Source organism: Candidozyma haemuli, assembly GCF_002926055.2.
Source record: "Candidozyma haemuli strain B11899 chromosome Unknown D_2014730914, whole genome shotgun sequence".
NCBI classification, from domain to species: Eukaryota; Fungi; Ascomycota; class Pichiomycetes; order Serinales; family Metschnikowiaceae; genus Candidozyma; species Candidozyma haemuli.
The window spans coordinates 1,226,789-1,247,755 of NW_020289911.1; the positions used below are offsets into that span (position 1 = coordinate 1,226,789).

Here is a 20,967-nt window from a genome sequence, read left to right on the forward strand (position 1 = left end):
AGCCTATTTACACTCTTTTTACTGGGACATGCCATGAAGCGTTTTCAATTTAAATAGCAAAACTCTTCTCATACTGCTTTGGCTGCGAAAACCGGATAAACTCGCCGGAACAACACAATTTCCGGATAAACACACATAAACCTCCAAATAAAAAGAAAAAAACAAGTCCTAGGGAACAAATCAGCTAATACGCTTCTTTTATACCCAGCAAATTCAAAAAATAGTGACTCCGGCGTGATTCGAACACGCGCATCTTACGATAACAGAACTTGAGTCTGCCGCCTTAGACCGCTCGGCCACAGAGCCATTATTGAAGTGTACATATAACGGGGTGAACTGGCTGTGTATTTTGGAGATCTGGCAAAAAATGTCAAGTTTTAATGCATTGGTGGTTTTATTGAAGTTTGAGGATTATGGCTGTGGTGCTGAAATTTGCATAAACCGCCGGAATAATGAGTTATAGTGATTTTAAGGTCAAAAAGTTGTCTAGCTCACTCAAAAGAGACAATATGATATTGATTCCAGTTTAAGGCTCTTCCAATACATTTGAAGTCCCTTCAGTCCAATTTATAGGCGTCTGGAATGTTTGAGTGTGGAAGGAGAGCCTACAATAGAGATGCGATATGCTCATTATACGCTTTTCAAAGAGAGTTACAAATACGCCCAACAAGTATTTTAAAGAACATCTTTGTTCTATAGAAGCGTATATGGACTCAGAAGTGCTCATAATGTGGATATCATTAGGTATTTATGGCGCCTTTGTGTCCTTCATCGACTGTGGACCTCCTACTACCCAAGCGAACCTATTACTAATTGTCACATTACAAATACGACAAAGCCTTCTATAATCTCCTTCTTCCAATGAACAGCAGGAAAATCCAATGTTCCTGTCCCTCCTCGACAATGATGGATACCCTTTTACTTATGAGCCACATTGAGTGAGTTGACCTTCAATGTCCTTACACTTAAATGCCTTTCTCCAGACTTCCAATAAACCCAACAAACCTAACAAACCTTTGATGAAGTATCTAATAGAGTCTCTAATTCATTTAAACACTAATAGTAGAACCCTCACAGCCAGTGTATCTTTTGCCAAACTGTGGCCCTGGAACCATAAATCCAACTTCCAACAAAATCTACACAAAAGCCATTTACTGTAAACATCACGGTACCCGTGATGTCACCGAATCACCGCCCAAGGAGGCTTACCATCGACATGCAGCGATCCACGGCTGAATAGACAAAACAGGGTTGCCAACCACGAGGGAAGCAAGGCGCCTATAAAAACCACCAATTTAAACTACATGGTCACACTAAGGAATACCGACAACGTGGGAGCATTGATTGACTACTTGGTTGCACAAACAGCCACAATCAGGCACGCTGTTGGATTGGGTCATTCGCTCATCACTCATTTAACCATGCATTGGAAAAGACCTAGCCCACGGTATTGTGTAAGGTGTGGCCGGAGAAACCATATGGTCAATTTCAACAACCCCACAAAAATCAACCCTCCACGGATGGTCACGAATTCTACTTTTCTTGGAATGCACTTCTATGTAAGCTTATCTTTGTATCCACAGATAATAATAATAAAAGAGAGTGGGAGCCGATTCCCCCACTGTAAAAAAAGCTTGGAGTTCCGGCTTTGTGTCGTTTTTGCCTCCCGAGACAAACAATACAGTGGCTCCAACACGGCTGAACCTTATACTAGTGGAACAACCTTCCCCGGATCATCTCCCCGTAACCAGTTCTTCCACAGTTTATCCACCACTTCTTCCAGTGCATAGAAAAGATCGGCCAAATGTCGTTCTTCCGCAAATGTCTTATCGTACTGTCCTGCCCCTACCTCTTCCTCAACACACTCCCTGCATTTACAGTACCGGCTTCTCGGCAACTACTCCCTGATTTACTATAACTACTCCTTCTTTTCCCCTTCCTTCTTTGCTATTCCATGTCTGAAAGGTCTCCCGCTGGCACATACATTGGTGTTGTTGCCGGAATCCTACTATTCATCATCATCCTCGGCGTGCTATATTCCCAGAAACGGTTTCGAGATAGGAACTTCAGAGCACAGAGTAATCTTCAGGAAGAGTTTAGATTACAGAATAGACCGGCGATGGGAAGACCAAATACGGCGGCGACAGCGAACCCGAATGCCGAGCCGCCGACATATTTGCCGCCAGAGCTGCCCACTGCTCCTCCTCCAACGTATAAGGCTTCGAAGTATGATACGAGGATATATGAGACAGTTTAGACAACTGCTCGCTTCGCTCACAGTTGTCGTCACTCAAGGCTTTATTCAACTGGGAGCAAAGCGAGCAGTTGTTGCTACTTAGAGCTTTCCAATCCACTGGGAGCGAAGCGAGCAGTTACAGAAGAGGATGAACTAGAAGGATGAACTAGAAGGATGAACTAGAAGGATGAACTAGAGGTTCAACTATGAACTTCCTTCAACAACTGCACAACTTTAATTATTGCTCTCGATGTTGAAGGTGAAAAATAAGTGGGTTGCACTTCTGGTGGCTGCTTGAGGATCATTGAAGGATGGCTTGGACGAGGTTCGCTGGTCTAAGCCAACGTCAGGGCATGTGGCTCAAATGTGGCTCATCAAGGGAAGAGGTTCTGGGGAAGTCAGTTTTGATTCTAAAGGACTCCATGGAATCTTCTTTTCCTATGAAATGCATTTACGTTTTCAACTGATGGCAAAGGGAGGTGGATCAGCTGATGACTGGGGTCTGTTAATGAGGTACCAGTAGAGGACTCCTGGAAGGGCCATTTTAGGCTCAAAATGGTTTATTTTTGCTTCTCAGCGGGGTTAGGGTGTTACAAGGCTGGATATTTTGAGTTTTAGGTTGCTGTTGAGAGACATTTTCAGTTTAGGTAACTCCAGCAAAGTAGCTGCACTGAGATGGACAAAAGGATCGTGATCTGTTAATTGTACTAAATGTCGCCCCTTTTCAGACAAAATAAGTGCTGAACAGGATTTACTTTCGAAGTCAGTTTCAAGGAACGTCCTTTTAGGGTCTACCGAAGGCATAACGCTTTGATCCAACTTGGCCTGTTGGATGTCTCAGCTATAAAGGAGTTTGATATTCCTAACTTACCTTGAGTCAGAATAATGAACTATTATTGTTTAGCAATTTCTGGTCACATGGGAAACACCCTACCGAACATTACAAATGCCAGAACAGATGGTTGTCTTTGCTCAGACCGTCCAAACCGATCAGGAACTATCAGACGAAGAACATCATCCCAGGTGGATCTTCACAGCTAGAAAGCAAATGATAACGACTTTAATGCTTCTGTTGGTGCTGACTTCTTAAAGCAAACAACCTTATGGATTCCCATGAAAGGCAACTACACTCTTGAAACCACCGTCACCGCCAGAGAGCACCATTCGTCTCCGACTGCAAATTTAACCTAATTTCTATTCGTCAAAGTTAATTTTTAATTTCCATTACAGACTGCTTATGCAGCTAGACTTTGCATCAAATGCATCACTAATTTAATATATGTATCATTTACCAGGAAACCTGGGGGTTCGTAGGATAAGATGTGGAAGAAAACAAATTAGGAGATGACCTGACTGTTTAAAGAGGTAAGAGATGCCACTCAAAGCGCCTTAAATGTCTTCAGTGATCCATGTCTTGACTTGGGATGGAAAGCTATGTAGAATATCCACCCAGGGTTCGCCTTGGAGGCCCAAATACCACCAAAACTACCTCAAGACATCATTAAAAGTAGAAATAATATAATGAAAAGCAAAGGTCGTTTAAGAAGGACCTCTTTGTATTCTCTTTCCATCATTCCAGGTTCATTTCAATAAAACTCCATTTACAATGTAGCTCTACCTACATTGACATTCTCTGAAGACCCCAAAGCAACAGCGTTTAATTAAGGTAATATTTAGATGTTGAAGACACATCTTTCAACTCATATACGTCTTCTATGCTTCCAACACCATCCATTCTAACCTTCTCTCCGTCCAAAAATCACAAAAAACGCCATAACTCGCTCAAAAATCGGCAAAATTTGCTCAAATTTCTACACAGTAATTAAGACCAAATTATCCAACTAGATATACCATTAGAATTGTAAAATTAAGCCTCCATCCAATCCACCCCACTACTACCACCTAAACACACTTTCCTTCACAATTGCGGTTTTAGCTCAGTTGGGAGAGCGTCAGACTGAAGATCTGGAGGTCCTGTGTTCGATCCACAGAAATCGCACTTTTTTTTGCAATTTTTCAATATATCAATCCCCTCCTGCACACAGTGTCTTCGCACCAGAGTGGTTATAACCACCACAGTTGACGAGTATATAAAGAGGCCAAAATCCCCCCCAGTTTTTTTTGTTGAATGAGTGTTTTTTTCGAAACCAATAAAGGCAATTTGGTCGTGGACCTTGAATATTCCAACCCATGCTTTGAAAAAGATTCGTTTTTGTTTGTGGCGTTGGCCCATTTGAACGAATGGCTCTTATCTGAGTTTGAAGGTTTCGACAAGAACGTGCTGCTTACGGGTCCTGAAGTGGGCGTGCCTGTGGCTGTTCAGAGGCTTTTGGAGAGGAAGGAGTTGAAGAATGGGAGTGGTGATGTTGAGGAGACGGCGCCGCCGGGATCCGTGGAGGTGTTGAACTCCGATGGACGGTTCCAGTTTCAGGTAAACTTGGCACCGAAAACGTCGAAACGGGTTGTGGGAAGGGTTGCTGAGGGGTTGGATGTGCTTGATGATGTTAATAAAGGCGACGGGAAGCTTAGGATTTTGCATAGCCACGTGGTGTTTGATCCGTTTCTGATGAACGTGGATTCTTTGGGTCTGCGCAAGTCAGAGAAGGATTTGGCGCCAGAAACGATCAAGAAGGTTCTAAAAGCTGGTTCTTCGGGCGACGACGATGAAGCGTCCGTGGAAGCGTTGGCTTTGGAGCTTTTGGGCGATCTTTCCCACTATAAAGTGAAACCGTCGCCAGAAACGCTTTTCGTCGCCAGATTGAACCCCATCACCACAGAAAACTCGCTCGAGGTGATCTTCTCGAGGTTCGGCACCGTCAGAAAGGCACAGATTCTTTCCGGCAAGAAAATCAAGTACGCTTTCGTCGAGTTCACTACGAAAGAAGCCGCCGAAGAAGCGTACACTCAGCTCCACGACAACTGCTCCATCGACGGGCACCAGGTGCTCGTGGACTTCTCCCAGTCTACAAAAAACAAATTACGATAAATAGGAGTTCGTGGTCATTAAAGGCATTAAACAACACGTCTTTTCTTTCCCCGCGGGCTTCACCCTCCTCCAAACTATCAAACAATCTCAACAGTCTTCTTAGTTGACAGAAACACAGTCCTTGGAAATGTGGCCGGTCTTGCCGCACTGGTAACAGGCCTTGGCGAACTTGTCGGTGGCCATGTTGCAGTCCTTGGAGATGTGGCCAGTCTTACCGCAAGAGTAACACTTGACAGAGCCAGCCTGGCAGTCCTTGGCAAAGTGGTTTGGACCACCGCACTTGTAACAGGTGGTACCCTTGCCAGAGAATCTGCCGCCACTTCTTCTTGGTGGAGCAGCAGAAGAGTCAGCCTTTGGGCACTCTCTGGAGATGTGGCCAAACTCGGAACAAGTGTAACACTTGGATCCCTGGGCAGCGTTAGGGCAGTCACCCTGAACGTGGCCAACGTCACCGCAAGAGTAACACTGCTTGGAGGCGGTGGTCTTTGGCTCAGGGCAAGCACCAGACTCGTGACCTGGCTGGCGACAGTTGTAGCACAATCTTTCCTGCTGCTGACAGTCGTCGGCGATGTGGCCGGTCTCACCGCATTTGTAACAAGCTCTTGGGAACATTTTTACTATTTGTTTTTTGAAGTTTTTGATTGAACTAAAGTTGGGTTCTTATAGAAAATTTTTCTTTTTTGAAAATTCGCACCCGATGTGACCAAAGTTACACAAAAATCACGGGACCGTTACACTTTAAGAAGGGGAAGGTCTGGGGCGATAAAAGTGGGAAAAGTGGCAGAAACGGGTGGATTTTGATGGTTTCAATGGATTCTAAGCCCTGAAATGGCCATATCAGGCTGTTTTGAATTGCCCAAAACTCACCCCAAATGGGTGCAAAATGAGACCAAATACGAACCGGTCTACCGACAGCATCTCTACTACAAAGAAGCACCACTTGCTGCAAAAGAAGTATCCAGAATGGATACCGTTTCTTTTTTTTTTTTTTTTTTTTTTATGCATCTCTCCTTTTGTGTTTCTTCTCGAGATCCATCGAGCGATGCTCATCGGTCTTCGAGAACAGGAAAAGCAAGAAACCAAAGGGACAGAAAAACAGTTTAATATAAGAGGAAGGCACGGAGCTTTCCACTACCTGTAATTGTTTTGTTGTTTGTCGTTTGTAGTTGCTTTGTTGAAATGTAGATGATGCTTTTTGACAGCATCAAGTGATGGACTAACCTACACAAAATGGAAAAAAATCGAAAAATCAACTTTCCTCGAAGAATATCGAATATTATCTCTATGAGGTCAATCCTTCATTATGATAGTTCATTTCACTGATCTCTAAACGCTGATCAGCTTCTTGTTAAGGCTTGTCTGGGCTCAAAAGGATGTTCCGTCAAATACCATTAAATGTCACCCTTTGACGTCACCCCTCGCCCCAAATGCCTAATAAATACCCTTATAGATGGCGTCGGCGGTCTGGACGGCCTGTTTCACCTCGGCAACATCGTGAACACGCACAATATCGGTATTCTGCTGAATACATGCAACAACTGTAGATGCCGTGGGAATCATACGGTCAGAGGCTTCCTGGCTTCCCGTGATAGTACCCAAAAACTTCTTACGGCTGGTTCCCACAAGAAGAGCCATGCCATGGAAAGAAGTGTAGTTGCCCAGCTTCAAGTCGTTCTGGGCATACTGCTTTAATGTCTTTGCACGACTTAACAACGTTAAGTTCTGGGAGATGTTTTTGGCGAATCCGATGCCTGGATCGATAATGACTTGCCATTTTCTGACTCCATGTTCCATGGCAATTTGAAGCTGGGATGCTAGTTCTCGACAAACACCGTTAACGACTGGTTCTGCCGCTGGGGCTTGTAAACCATGGTACAGATCGATCTGGTACTCGTTGAGCAGGTCTTCGCTTGGTCCGTATTCGGTGAGCTTGCTCATGGTGGCTGGAGTGCCTCTGGTATGGCTCATGATGTATCCACAGCCGTGTTTTGCAACCACAGAGAACAATTCTGGGTCTAGAGTGCCCATGGAAATGTCGTTGATGATATCTGCGCCAGAGAGAAGCACAGCATCGGCCACTGGGGCTCGGTAAGTGTCCACAGAGACGAAAATGTCGTCTAGTTCAGGCGTAGACCGAATGGCTTCCACTACAGGAACCACACGTGCTAGTTCTTCGTCAACAGAAGGCTCCAGGGAGCCAGGACGGGTCGAAACGCCACCAACATCGATTATAGTAGCTCCTTCTTGCTTAAGTTTAAGAGCAGCTTTCACAATATCGTCTTTGGAGAGCTCATAATGCTTTCCACCGTCGCTAAACGAGTCTGGAGTGGCATTGAATATGCCCATGATAAGCGTAGCCTTCTTGCTATTATGGCTGAATGTAAGGTGACGGTTTTTGTTGCCTGGAACGACCAGAAGAAGCTCAGACGATTTCTGGACAGATGGATCAGGAACAGTCGCCAAAAGCTTACGTAAATGGTCGTGAACAGGTTCAGCCGTCACTGGGTGAATGAAATCAGGAGGCACAAGCTCACAAAGCGGCTGGAGCACAAACGTCCGTTCCAACATCAGTTTATGAGGAACCACAAGGTCTGGAGTGTTGATGGTGGTGTTTCCGTAGAAAACGATATCCAAATCGATCGTTCTAGGCCCGTTATCGAACTCCTTATGGCGCTGAAGGTGCTGGTATTCGATTTCCTTAATCACCTTTAGAAGATCATGAGGAGTCATGTTCTCACAAGTCACTCTCACCACTCCATTATAAAAATCAGCCTGGTCAGTATGGTACATTGGTTTCAGCACATACAAAGACGAAGTCGACTGAACCTGAATGGCTGGATGCAGCGCAAGGTGTTTCAAGGCGGTATCGATGTTCTGAAGCTGGTTTCCTTCGTTAGAGCCAAATGCAATATAGGCAGTTTGCACAGGCAGAACACGGTTTGTTTCTTCCACTGGAAGGTCAAAAGACGTACCGTTTTTAGGCGCCAAATTGAATTTTATAGGCTCCTCGCCAGCAAACTCGTCCCTATAGCATTTACACGAAACGCCCACGCCATCCGTATACACAATGGCATTCGGTTTGGTCACACGAACATTGACACATTCCACGGCCAAAAACTCCTGGAGAATCCACTGCAGGGTCCGTTTCACAAGCGCCTCCACGGTCTTAAAATTCGCCTGTTCCAAGTACTCATACACAGAAGCAGAAACAGCAGGCACATGCAAATGGGTAACGCCCTTGGCAGTCGAAAGCTCAATGTCCAACACCACAAACTGCCTATTGAGCCTTTCAAAGGTAAATACGCCAATCAACGTAAGCGCCTTGAGCCCGTGGATTTTATACTTTCCAGCAATTCCATCTGTAGAGAACAGCACCGGCGCCCTGATATCTAGTTTGGGCGCCAGCACCGCCAACTCAATGCCCGTGCATTTCTCCCTCTCCAGCTCCAACAGCCCATACAACGCCAGAGCCAAGCCGCCCAAAGAGTGAAAGTTCTTCTGGCGATTATCAGCCAAAAACGCCAGAAGCCGGTCTGAGATCACCGCATAGTTCAACAGATACTTCAAGTTGTCCCGCCGCAGCGCCAGCGTAAAGTCAGTTTTAAACACAGCATCCACCGCCACCGGATGCGGCACAGGCTTCTGCCAGTGGTCCAATCCCACGATGGCGTGGCCCTGGAGCCCAGAAACGTAGACCTTATCAGACATGAGTCTTTTGAAGAGGCGACGGAGGGGCAGAGGCGGGCGGAGCGGGCGAAGCGGGTGAAGCAGGCGAACGTTGATGGTGGAACGCAACGATAATGACAGTTTGAAAGACGGTTTGTAAGAAACCGTGGGAGGGTGGGGGTGGGGGAGTTGGTGGTAGGAAGTGAAAAGTTGAGGTGAGGTTGATATGAGTGGTTTTTCGCGATCCAAGGCGATGGAGGGGGATAAGTGGAGGGAGAGGGTTGGGAAGTTGGAGAGGGATTGGGGGAGAGTGGAGGAAGTTTGGGGGATGATTGGGGGACGTTTGGGGGAATTGGGGGAACTCGTGGGTGTAATTCGTGGGGACTGGGGAGACTGGTGGGGCTGGTTTGGCTGCGAAAAAGTGGTGGACGTCAATGGGCAGATGGAGGGAGTGGATGTGGTTTAAGAAGTGGTTTATTTGGTAATTGGTGGGTGGATTGATAGGGTAGTGATGACGTTGGAGTATTTGGTGGGGACGGTTTTGGTGGGAATATTGTGTTGGTGCTGGAAATTGTGGGTACTAACTGTGGTGGTACTAATGATGGCAGATGTAGATGGTAGATGGTAGTACTAACTATGGTAATATTGATGAGGCTAATGGAATGGTAATGGAATGATGGTAAGTATATGTTCCTAAAGAACTGTTGCCGTTGATTGTGAATAAAATGGTAGTACCTTAGGTAGAGCTTGGACATCTCTTCAGTATGCCTGTCTACTGGAGATTTTTTTAATATGGGTTAGCTAATTTCCTGTTTTAATAAATATAGAGACAATGGAATCTGTGAAATGTATGCTGACTTTTAATTTGGGCGAGATTAATGATGTTTTGAAGGCATTTGGGTAGGAGTGTTAAAAAAGGTCTGTGTAGATCTATGGATATGGTCACAAGACATGACAAGATACCAGGAAATGATGCTCAGGAGGGAAAGAGGCTTCTGTATGAACTTTACCAAAATGGATAGATCTTTAGGCTTCTGTCTCTTGCTTATCTTGTGGAGCGATTTACCAGATGGAGTCATGTTGAATATGCTGTTACTCGGATCAGGTAAAGTTGTTCGGGTTCATTTCTGTTCACAAACCCATTTGACCCTAAACAAGAGTTCGCCCTCTAAAATCAACTCCTTCATGAAATGGTTCCTGGAGTTGAGTGAATTGGAAGAAGTGACCAGGTTACCTTCTCTGAGCTCCCCTATCCATGAATACCCAGCGATCCCCTTTATCGTAAACACTGATATTCAAAGGATCATATTTGTTGTCTTGAAGCTTATTTTAATGGCTGTTGAACCAGCAATTCAAACATTTCACAATTCAACAACCCTTCATCCAACCTCTTCAGTTCCCTCCTTTTGGCCTCTATAAATGCAGCCACTTCACTTCTCCTCCCCCTTCACATCCCGCTCCTTCTCCTTCACGCCCAAGACATCGCCCAACTCGATATCATCCTCAAACTCCACTCCATCAGCCACATAACACCCATAATCAATCAGATCCTTCAAGAACCGCTCCGCCTGGGCAAACAGCAACTTCCTATCCTTCGCCACCATCCTCAAAAGAAGCTCGTTCGCCAAAACGTACGTGCTAAACGACTCTGGCGTCCAGTACACGATCGTCTTATTGGTCAGTTTCCGTAGCTCATCTCCATACTTGGCCATAATCAACCGAGACACGAAATGCTGCCTCTTGAGCCCGTAGAACCCTCCAATGTACCGTTTCCACTCAATATTCTCCTGTTCTGACGACAGCATGAACTTATGAGGCAGGTCTTTCCTCTGCTGAAGCGCCAACGTATAGTAGAAGCTCAATTCCTCGTTTCCAGCCAAGATCCTTGGAATCACCGGCAAGAGCTTCTCGACCCGCTTCAGAAGCTTCTTCTGGGACCTCGGTAGCGGGAAATCCACGTCTTTATACTTATCCAACACGGGTTTTTCAGCATCGAGGTTTCCCTCAAGAATACTCGTGGGAAGGGACGAATAGGTGGTTTTGGCTGGACTGGACGGTCCAGAAGACGCAGCAGACGCCCTTTCCGAGCTGATAAGCTTATCGATATCGTCAAAGTTAGGTTTATCCAGGCTCTGTGTGGCTCGTGGCTGGGCCAACGATATGTCTATAAGTCCATCCTCTTCGTCGTCTCCAGCTGGTTTCTTGGTCTCCTTAGGCTCCTTCAGCTCCCTCGTCAACGAGTTATGGATATACAACGGCCGTCTTTTCTTGCTTTTGTATGTGACGAGTTTCTCGCCAGGTCGTTTGGACATGAGTAGTTGACGTTCGCGATGTAGATGAGATGGGGATGGGGATGGGGATGAGGAGGTGGAAGGAGGGTGGAAAAAGTATATTTTTTTGATTTGGTGGATGGAAAGTGGAATTGAAATGGGAAGGTTGGTGGTATTTGGAGAATGTGTGGAAAGTATGGAAAGTGTGTGAATTGTGGGGGAACAGTTGGAGGTAGTGAGAGAGGGAGGTGAGTAACAACAAAGAGATGTCTCAGTAGGGAAATCTTAATGGGATTTAGGTCATATAGGTATCTGGTAATGGTGAGGGGATTTGTTTAGGATTTGTTTAGGATTTGTTTGTGTTGGCTGAGTGGTAATTGTGGGTGTTCAATGGATGGTACTTCTGGTAGGAGAAGGTGATAGATATGGTGGGGGTGTTAAGTATGGTAGTAATGGTAAGTTGTGGGACATCCATGTTTCTAGGAATATTAAAGGGTTTTCTGAGACAAATACTAGAAGGATAGTAGTTTATGGATGGTAAAGTGATTGGTAGATATATATGCTTTGGCTTACTTGGTGCTCAATTGGCGCTTGTTTAAGGAAAGGCCTTTGGACATCCAGAAAAAGCCATCTTTTGATGTAATTGGAGCTCAAGTGAAAATTTGAGAGAACTCTAACTATGACTTTAACATTTGCTTTTGTTTTTGACATTAACTTAGACCTCCTTCTACTCACCTAGACTGCCTACTACTGAAATGACTATCTAAAGCTCCAGAAGCCGTAAACTCAACGCCCTTTTCTTACACTATACAATCTGCTCTCAAAATACACTTCTTTTATACCCACTACTTCCCTCTACCCTCCTCTCCACCGTTGCCACCGTTTTTCCCGTTTCAGGTTGACTCTGACTCTTTGGTGGCTGCAAACCCATGTAAACGCATAGTTTTTCCGGGCTCGAGACGCGAGGCAACGATATCCGGGGGTGAAATTGATCTACGCCGGGGTCGTACTACCCCCGGGACCTTATTTCCCACCGAGGGCCAGTACCGGTCTCTTTTTGGGGGTGGGGGCGGGGGCCTCGAGCCAGTTTCGAGGGTATATTCGCTTACAGGGCCAACTACTCTAACGAACCGTTATTCTTCAAATTAACCGACTAAAGTCTATATAAAAACGCCGTAAACGGCTCCAGATCCTGTCGAGGCGGAGCCCCTACTCCGACCACCTCCTACCTTGCTGTAGACACCCATTAGTAACCCGTTGAGCGTCTCCCAGTAACACCACCAGTCACAAGACACTAACTACACCCACAAGACCATAAACAACATACAACTACTAGCAACTCAACCTCTCTTTCTCTTTCTCTTTCCAAACACCTTCTTCTCCCTCCAATTGCCCTGCCACCATCTCTCGCCAGACGCATATCACCCTGAGCCTCACAGCTACGGCTGCAAACATACATCAACAGACGTCAACCCTATTTACGTTCCTGCCATCTCCAGTCAACCCTAATACTGTCCAAGTTGTCCCAACTCTCCCTCCTAGCGCACCGGAGAAAGCCAGCTAATTCCCGACCAATATAGCCCACCTCACCTAAGCCTAACGTACATCGGTCTTTTTGCATCTAGCCCTACGAGCAAAGCCAGCGATGGTAGCGGTCCCAGCGGTAGATTTAGCCGCCCGTTTGTTGTAGACTGTCAAGCAGCGGCGCCTGTGAAATTGATGCTCTTTCCGAGTAATATCCAGTTTTGTGGATGTTTTACCGCCCAACGAGACCAACCGCCAAGGGAACCCCCAGCTTTTTAGTCAATTTTTTTTTTTTCTTATTTCTGTGTGACAGGTAAAATCGAAGCCCCAAGGAATCTCATTTGTCTTGAGTTTGGGTCTTGGAGTCGGAAGTTAAGTGCCATAACTTGAATTGGAGTATTTAGAGAAGCAGTAATTAAACGTCGTTTGACTCTTCCCAGGCTTGGATGGTTTGGAGGCACGTCATTTCCAGTGCATATAGAAGGAAGAAGTAAAGAATGGAGAAATAAGAAATGAAAAATGAAAAATCAGGAAATGAAGAAAAGTAGACAAGTAGAATTAGTTAAATAAGTGAAGTAGATAAATAGAGAAGCACTAAAAACCAGAAAACCAGAAAACTGCCAAATCCTCCAACTCCAAATCTCCAACCCTTTACTGCCAATCCCCTTGGCCTATAAAAACCGTCCATTTCCTTCGTTTCCCCAAATTTCCCAATATCCCATATTTCCAGTTTCGTCTTTGTTTGCAGCCACTGCCTCTTTTTGAACCTCTTTTTTTTTTTTTTTTCGGTTCCTGCCTTATCGGTTTATCCCCCACGTGGGCCTCCCAAAAACACCCGCCAGCCCAAACCAAACGTGAAAAATCGTATATGAAAAAACCCAGGACGCGTTAATCCATAAATCTGCTTATTTTTCATTTGTTGAATCTTCTTGGTTGTCCAAAACTTCCTCCCTACCCTGTCCTTCGTTTTCCCTTATCTGCCTCGGTTGGTCCTGTTTTGGCTCACGTGAGATTTTTTTTAATACATTCTTGTCAGAAGACAGAAGGAACAACACCGTTTAAAGAAAGCAGACGAAGAAAGACTTTCCTTTATCAGACGACGTTTGGGCTGTCAGTGTAGCACGGCCAATCACAGACGACGAGCAGCTTTTGAGAAGAGCTGTGAACGAAGCTTAAAGCTTAGGAAGAGACAGATAGATCTGACGAGGAAGAAGTTTGTGGATTTCGCTGGCTTTTGTTGGAAAAGGCTGGATTTTTTTGATCAAGACTGGGCCTTTGTTGGTATAGACGGTTTTTGTTGATTAGGAAGGTTTCAGGTTCCCCAGATTTCACTTCCAGGAATATATCCAGAGACATACCTGAAAGGCTCCATTGCTGGTTTCTTGTGGATATAACGTCTTTGAGCTACTCAGTGATCCAGAGCATCCCCAGGGCTTGTTCTTTACGTTTACTTTCCCCATTTACGTTCCATCTGGACTTCTACAGAGCCATCAAGTCACTTTTGGCACTTTCCACGCGTCAAAACACCAGAAACATCAACTTCAACCCCTAAGCATCCCCCACACATTGCCATGGACGAGTGGCTTTCATCGAACCATAGCACGCCGTCGAACGCGGCCACACCAGGCCAGGTGGCTATGAAAAAGCTCCCTACGTATGAAAACGAACAGTTTATCATCAACGAAAACGATAATGACGCTCATCTTTACGATAAAGGTGGCGTGGCGCCGTTTGATTTAGATCTGATTGACTTTATCATGCCTGACGACTTGGGAAGCTCATCTAGAGCTTTCCCTCCACTGGCGTACCCAGATAACACTCCAGCACTTCTTCCAAACGGCCAGAATCAGTACCAGAACCAAGCATTAAATTTCCAGCTGCCGTTGTTGCCTGGCCAGAATGAAAAGTCTTATAATGAGGAACATTTCTACCATAGGCAAAGACAACAAAGTAACTTTCTGAGTTCCCGTCAATCGTTTTCCCAAAATTCTTCAGGCGTCAGACCTGATGCCGTTTTCACGCCGCTTGTATCGCCAGCAGTAACGCCGATGGAGCTGCAAGTCAACAGCAACAAAAACCAGAGCGCTCCAATGCAAGCGACATTCGAACCACTCACGTCGCCAGCGCTTAATGCTCAACAAAGACACGAAAGGTCGTCAGACAGACGTAGACCGCTGCTGGCGACTTTTGGCGCTGATGACTACAGCGGAAGCAGCTCTACAAAAAGAAGAACGCCCCATTCCACGCCTAATCTCAGTGCACATCCACATCAGAAGACGAAACGGTCGCCTTCTTTACGCAAAACGCCTCAGGCGCCAGCTGTGTTTGAACAGCTTCCGGACAGTTCGTATGATGCCAGTATGGATGGGCCTTCTTCGTCACATTCAGCCAAATCGACCGAAGCAACGCCAATGTTACCTCCCCACGGTAAAAGAGCAGCTTTAGATGGTTCCCTGAGCGGCGCCAACACTCCAGGTTACTCTGGAAAGACCCCCTCTCAAAGTGGAGTAGGCCCTGCCACGCTTATGGGCTTCACCATGAACCGTCTTGCCGAGCTGCAAAGCAACACCAACAACCTGTCGCCGTCGTTAGAGCCTAGAAACGGCCATCGCGAAGACTCGATATCTTCCAACCGCTCCTCTATAAGCGGCCACCGTGTGCTGGTAAAGAACGAAACTTCACTGCTGGAGCCTTCGCCAGCCATAGATCCTCAGACTGGCGAGGAAAGCGGCCGCAAAAGAGAAAAAGGTCCTGGAAAGAAGGCCTCGCATAAAATCGCCGAGCAAGGCCGCCGAAACCGTATGAACCAGGCGGTGCACGATCTCGCCAACTTGATTCCACAGGACTACCACGAGCAGGTTTCTATTCCGTCAAAAGCAACCACAATAGAGTTGGCCTCAAAGTATATAACCGAGCTTTTGGCGGAGCTCGAAGAGGTGAAAGCCAAGGTGCCGCAGGACGAGCTACCAACTAAGGACGACCTGAAGAGCAAACGGGCCCGTTAGTATCTGTATAAAAAATAATGATTTTGCTTATAAAGGTGTAGAAAGAAGATTAATGAAGAAGAAGGGTAAGAATGCAAAAAATATGGACGAGACAGGATTCGAACCAGTGACCTTCTGCTTGCAAGGCAGGCGCGCTACCAACTGCGCCACACGCCCATAGAATATGGATATTATTTGGCGGAAGAACCGGTAAAGCTAAGTCAGTTATTGGCTTTTAAATGTTGGAAATTTGTACTGAAACTTTAAATATAGGGTATTTTGGGGCTGAGGTTTGAGAAAAACTGGTTAAAATCTGCAAATTTGCTGATCTTGGGGATTCCGGGCCACCCAAGACCACATGAATCTCAGCAGCTCAATACTGGGATCTTCACCTCCAGAAGCCGAAAGAAACAAGAAGAGAAACCACCAATTATGCCAGGAAGATTCAGAGAAATTTGCCCAGAGGCCCGACCTATCAAGAGATGGGACAAATTCTGGAAAAGTTTACACCGCGAGGAATGGCTCAAGAGAAACGAGTTTGGGGCCATTCATCATTTCAACTTTGGATCTTATGTTCCTATCCATGACAAACCTGCTCATGGCATGACGCTATGCCATTTATGCCAACAACAGCACAGACAGGACAATATGCTCCGTCACATTTACAATGAATGCCATGTCTCAAAATTCTGGTGGGAACGAATGGGATTCCCACGCCCCATGAATCTTCGGGAGATGTTAGCTCCTGAGGATGTGACTTTTGGGAACCTAAGACGATTGAATTGGTTCGTTAAAGTCGTCCGGTTAAATTTCTCGCGACGACGGAGAGCAGCTAAGGATGGAATTATAAACCCTCCTTTGCTGGTTAGAGCTATGAAATCAGCGATGCAGAAGGTTCTGCCGATGGGAATATAATACCATACGAGCAGGCTACAACGCAAGGACAGAGTTATAGAGACACTCAAGCTGAAGTTCAGACGGGGGTGTTTCGAGCCGGACGGCAATGAGGAAGTCCTTGTAAACCCGATGATTAAGGGGTTGTGTTTTCTATAGTGATATAGTTTTCGTGCCGTAAGGCGTCCTCTTAATACACAGTTAACAAAAAAAAAAAAAAAATTTTGTCGTTTAAGGGTGTTTTGAGCGTTTTTAGGTTTTTATGAAGCTAAAAGCGACAATTTAAAACGAAAGGAAGGTAGGAAATCAGTAGAAAAACATGCCACTCTTTTCTTACTGATACTATTTTCTATAAAAACCTTTTTTGCTGAAACGGGGGTCCTTGGAGGGCTTGAACAGTAAGGTTACTGGGTATTTCGAGGAAGAGTATATGACATCCTATCAGTACAACTAACTAAAGAAAAAGAAACATGTAAAGCTAAAGTAAATTTAAGTAGCGTTACTTTTTTTGGTAAATGCCCTTTGGGCCAAAAGCGAGGTGTTTTTTTACATCTAGCCAATACTTGAATGTAGAGTCTTCGTCTTCCACCTACTCCATGAAAAGAAAGTACCTGAAGGCTTTAAACCCACCAAAAGTTCCTTCCTACCACGCCCCCAGCCAACTAATTCCTCAGAGCTGCCTTATCTACCGAAACACAAAACTACCCCCTCCCTTTCATGATATGATGCAATGCAACTCAGAACCAGCCAACCAGAGAGGCCCAATCCACGTCAAACCCACGATTCCCGCAATTTAACAAATAATAAGCTTTTAAAGTGCAAGGAAGGGAAAAAATGGGCCAGTGAGGTTGGATACTGAAACCCTTGCACTGTATCCAGCCCATGCCATTCGGCTATTTCCCGGGAAAGCGAAGCCTCCAAACGTTCTCGTATTTCTGACGTCAGAGACAATTATCTATGACGAGGCGCAGCCCGAACCAAACCGTTTTTTAGTGATATCGGTTTATCTGACCCGACTTTGTGGTCTTTTTTTCGCTATGGTTGGTATCTCGGACCCCTAAGCGCATACAATAGTAGCAGGTGGACAACCATCCCGTTTGGGATGAGATTCCATTCTTTTTGAATCTCTGAAAGCCAACTTCATAAGCAAATGATTAAATTCTACTTTAATAACTCGGGAATCCGCTTCCATGGCTTTTGGGCGCCTTTTCCATCCCCTAAAGGGCATCTGCACGAATATGTCAAAACGCTATCTAATGCGCATGTTATGTGCCCGGGCCATGTGTCGGTCCATCAAAGCCATACCGGCCGTGGTTGTGATATCTGGCCAAGGGATGCTGAAACAAAGGTAAAATACCGCTCATAAGCGAAAACAGATTGCCAAAAGTACCCAATCAAAGGGGTTTCAGAATAGCCGAAAGGGCGGCCTCCCAGAGCCAGCAGAACCCTATAAATCCTCGTAATTTCACTTATCTGATGCAATCTCTCTTTTTCTTCTCCAGATCTCAGCGATGCCTCCTCCAGAAGAAACTATTGCCGAGAAGAACTCCTCCTCCGAGTACCTCCACCACTCGCTGAACACCAGCTCAGATATAGGTGAACCCAATAAGGACAATGTCTTGGAAACCACCGAATCTACTACATCTCTAGACACTAATGACGGATTCAAATTCACCCAGGACGACGTCAAAGCTATTTTGATTGACGACGATGAGTACATGCCTGTGATGACGTTGCGGATGTGGGTTATGGCCATTTGCCTTGGAGCAGTGATTGCTGGAGTAGACGCTTTCTTCAGCATGCGATTCCCAACCATCCATATCTCGATTGTTGTCATCCAGGTCATTTCATGGCCTATCGGTCAGTTCTGGTACTGGGTGGTTCCCCAATGGACGGTTCCACTTCCCTTTGGCTGGTCCTTCAACTTGAACCCTGGACCGTTCAACTACAAAGAACATACATGTATTTTTGTCTTCTGCAATGTCGTCATCAGTGCTGGTTTGGTCAACAACGTCGTTATTGAAGACGTAAAGTACTTCAAAAAGGATATCGGCATTGGTCGCCAGATTCTCTTTAACTTGGCGTGCTATATCCATTCAGTGGGCCTTGTGGGTGTGTTCAGAGACTTGATGATCACTCCCGCCGAAAGAGTATGGCCTGGCGTTCTTTCCAATATTGCTTTATTTAAGGCGATCTACTCTACAGACAATCCAGTGGTCCATGGCTGGAAAATGCACCGCTGGGCGTTCTTTGTGATTGTGTTTCTTTGCTCCTTCGTCTACTATTGGTTCCCAGACCTTATCTTTCCGTTTTTCTCCAATATTGGAGCCTGGATCAGCTGGATTAAACCAGATAGTGCTCCTCTTTCCCAGGTCTTTGGCGTCAAAAGTGGCCTTGGTCTCTTCCCACTTACCCTAGACTGGACGCAAATCACATCCATCAACAACCCACTAACCACTCCATTTTTTGCTGTGGCATCGATGTTTGCTTCGTTTGTCTTCTGGATCTGGATAGTCATGCCTGGCCTTTACTACCAGAACCACTGGAACACGGCCCATATGCCTATTATGAGTAATAGTGTGTTTGACATGTCTGGCAAGCAGTATAACTTTTCCAGGGTCGTAGACAACGACTGGACGCTTGACAAGGACAAGTTTGATGCTTATTCTCCAGCATTTATGCCTGTGGCATTTTTGATCAGTTTGGCTCTTGGAATAGCTGTTTTTGCTGCTCTAGTTGTCCATACCGCCTTGAAGTTCCGTTCAGAAATCTGGGATCCATGGGTGAACAGAGACAAGCACGAGGATATCTTCAACAAGGCTCTCAAGCAGTATAAAGTGTTCCCAAGATGGTACTATATCATATTATTGGTTATTGCGTTGGCACTTGGATTTGCGTTCTCTGAAGGCTGGGAAGATTCACCTATAGATGCTGGTGGGTACTTTGTATCTGTTCTTATCGGTACTGTCATGTTTGTGCCTCTTTCTCTTCTTGAAGCCAGAGCTAACACCATTGTTTCCTTGCAAAGCTTCTTTGAAATCGTTTCTGCCAACTGGTACAAGGGAAACTCATATAACTTGCTTTACTTCTACAGTTTTGGGTTCTCCATCATCCAGCACGGGATGCACATGGCCCAGGGCGCCAAAATGGCCCATTACATGCGTGTTCCCCCTAAACATATCATGGTGGTGCTTGTGTTTGCTGGTATCTGGGCATCCATGGTGAACCCAGCAGTCACTGGGTACTTGTTGTACAATTTCAACGACATTTGCACTCCAAAAGCAAAGAACAACATGGTTTGCCGTAAACAAAAAACCGCCTTCAATACCCAGCAAATGTGGGGTTTGTTTGGTAGCGAGATCTTTGCTCCTGGTGGAAGATACGCCTGGGTCTTATGGTTCTTCCTTGTGGGTGCTTTAGTTCCTATTGCACACTTTGCCTGGTGCAAATACAGACCCAAAACATGGGTCAAGCGGTTTGATCCTATTTTGTTCTTTGGCGGTGCTGCTATGATTCCTGGTGTTACTGGGTATAACTTTTCGTGTTGGTTCGTCACAGCAGCTGTGTTCAACTACTTCATCCACCGTAAATACACAGACTGGTGGAGGAAGTATAATTTCGTGAGTTCGATTGCTCTTGACGCCGGAGTGGCCATAGCTGCTATTTTGATCTACTTCTGTGTGGTTTACACTGGGGCATCTGAGAATTATAAATGGTGGGCTACAGAAGTGGCCAAGAAGGGCTGTGACGCCAAAGGATGCCCCCACTTGGCCAAGAAGATCCCTAAACCGAAGGGGTACACTTATTAGGGGTGAATTTGAGTTTTGTGAGTTTTTAGGGTCGTTCGTGTTCTTAGTTTTAAGTTGTTGGTTGCCATTTATACATCTGGTGTAGTGCCGAAGTAGCCGTTCCAAGCAATTCCTCTATTTACCATCTACCCTAGAAATGGCCTCTTTTGGCCTCTTTCTACCTTCTTTATCTTCCCTCTCCCTCTACAAAGCATAAACCATGCTGCCTCTCTGGCTTCTCTGGACAACCCAGAGTGACTACCTAACTCAACGGCCACACGGCTTCCGTACTAAACCCTTCTTTTGCCGTACGACTAAATATATTTTACCGTCTTTTCCAGCACGTCTAATCCAACGTCAACCTCAAAATCCCGCCTTTAAACCCACTTTTTCCCCTTCACCTCCCATTATCAACACTTTTCCTACCACCCCAAAAAACCCCCTTTCTATACACCGCCCAGGAAATCCCATAGACCCCGAAACTGCTCTCCCGCTCTTCTTTTCGTCCCGTTAGGCAAGCCGTAGGCCCTGCCTTTAGTTTCCTTTCTCGATCGTTGAATCTACTGGGCTTACCCTTTTCGCAGCCATTTACCTTCCACTTTCCCCAGAACACAAACCC

General features: G+C 45.7%; 7 protein-coding genes and 3 non-coding genes across 10 annotated transcripts; 5 read left to right on the forward strand and 5 right to left on the reverse strand. All coding sequences in view use genetic code 12, as the record gives it.

Moving 5' to 3' along the window:
• Positions 1-221: 221 nt before the first annotated feature.
• CXQ85_002974 lies at positions 222-306 on the reverse strand. The gene has a single exon. It is a non-coding gene; the product is annotated as a tRNA-Leu (tRNA).
• A 1,648-nt stretch (positions 307-1,954) lies between these two features.
• CXQ85_002975 (uncharacterized protein) lies at positions 1,955-2,257 on the forward strand (the record flags this gene model as incomplete). The annotated part of the gene is made up of 1 exon (XM_025486634.1): positions 1,955-2,257. The coding sequence occupies one exon, from the start codon at positions 1,955-1,957 to the stop codon at positions 2,255-2,257; it is 303 nt and encodes a 100-aa protein (XP_025344184.1).
• A 1,905-nt stretch (positions 2,258-4,162) lies between these two features.
• On the forward strand, positions 4,163-4,235 carry CXQ85_002976. The gene has a single exon. It is a non-coding gene; the product is annotated as a tRNA-Phe (tRNA).
• Positions 4,236-4,364: 129 nt separating this feature from the next.
• CXQ85_002977 (uncharacterized protein) lies at positions 4,365-5,222 on the forward strand (the record flags this gene model as incomplete). Its single annotated transcript, XM_025486635.1, has 1 exon — positions 4,365-5,222. The coding sequence occupies one exon, from the start codon at positions 4,365-4,367 to the stop codon at positions 5,220-5,222; it is 858 nt and encodes a 285-aa protein (XP_025344185.1).
• Positions 5,223-5,321: 99 nt separating this feature from the next.
• GIS2 (mRNA-binding translational activator) lies at positions 5,322-5,834 on the reverse strand (the record flags this gene model as incomplete). The annotated part of the gene is made up of 1 exon (XM_025486636.1): positions 5,322-5,834. One exon carries the CDS (start codon positions 5,832-5,834, stop codon positions 5,322-5,324), a length of 513 nt encoding a protein of 170 aa, XP_025344186.1.
• An 819-nt stretch (positions 5,835-6,653) lies between these two features.
• On the reverse strand, positions 6,654-8,930 carry FOL1 (trifunctional dihydropteroate synthetase/dihydrohydroxymethylpterin pyrophosphokinase/dihydroneopterin aldolase; the record flags this gene model as incomplete). The annotated part of the gene is made up of 1 exon (XM_025486637.1): positions 6,654-8,930. The coding sequence occupies one exon, from the start codon at positions 8,928-8,930 to the stop codon at positions 6,654-6,656; it is 2,277 nt and encodes a 758-aa protein (XP_025344187.1).
• Positions 8,931-10,318: 1,388 nt separating this feature from the next.
• On the reverse strand, positions 10,319-11,200 carry CXQ85_002980 (uncharacterized protein; the record flags this gene model as incomplete). Its single annotated transcript, XM_025486638.1, has 1 exon — positions 10,319-11,200. One exon carries the CDS (start codon positions 11,198-11,200, stop codon positions 10,319-10,321), a length of 882 nt encoding a protein of 293 aa, XP_025344188.1.
• A 3,053-nt stretch (positions 11,201-14,253) lies between these two features.
• On the forward strand, positions 14,254-15,687 carry PHO4 (phosphate-sensing transcription factor; the record flags this gene model as incomplete). Its single annotated transcript, XM_025486639.1, has 1 exon — positions 14,254-15,687. The coding sequence occupies one exon, from the start codon at positions 14,254-14,256 to the stop codon at positions 15,685-15,687; it is 1,434 nt and encodes a 477-aa protein (XP_025344189.1).
• An 83-nt stretch (positions 15,688-15,770) lies between these two features.
• On the reverse strand, positions 15,771-15,843 carry CXQ85_002982. Its single transcript has one exon. It is a non-coding gene; the product is annotated as a tRNA-Ala (tRNA).
• A 2,228-nt stretch (positions 15,844-18,071) lies between these two features.
• CXQ85_002983 (OPT family small oligopeptide transporter) lies at positions 18,072-20,369 on the forward strand (the record flags this gene model as incomplete). The annotated part of the gene is made up of 1 exon (XM_025486640.1): positions 18,072-20,369. One exon carries the CDS (start codon positions 18,072-18,074, stop codon positions 20,367-20,369), a length of 2,298 nt encoding a protein of 765 aa, XP_025344190.1.
• Positions 20,370-20,967: the final 598 nt, after the last annotated feature.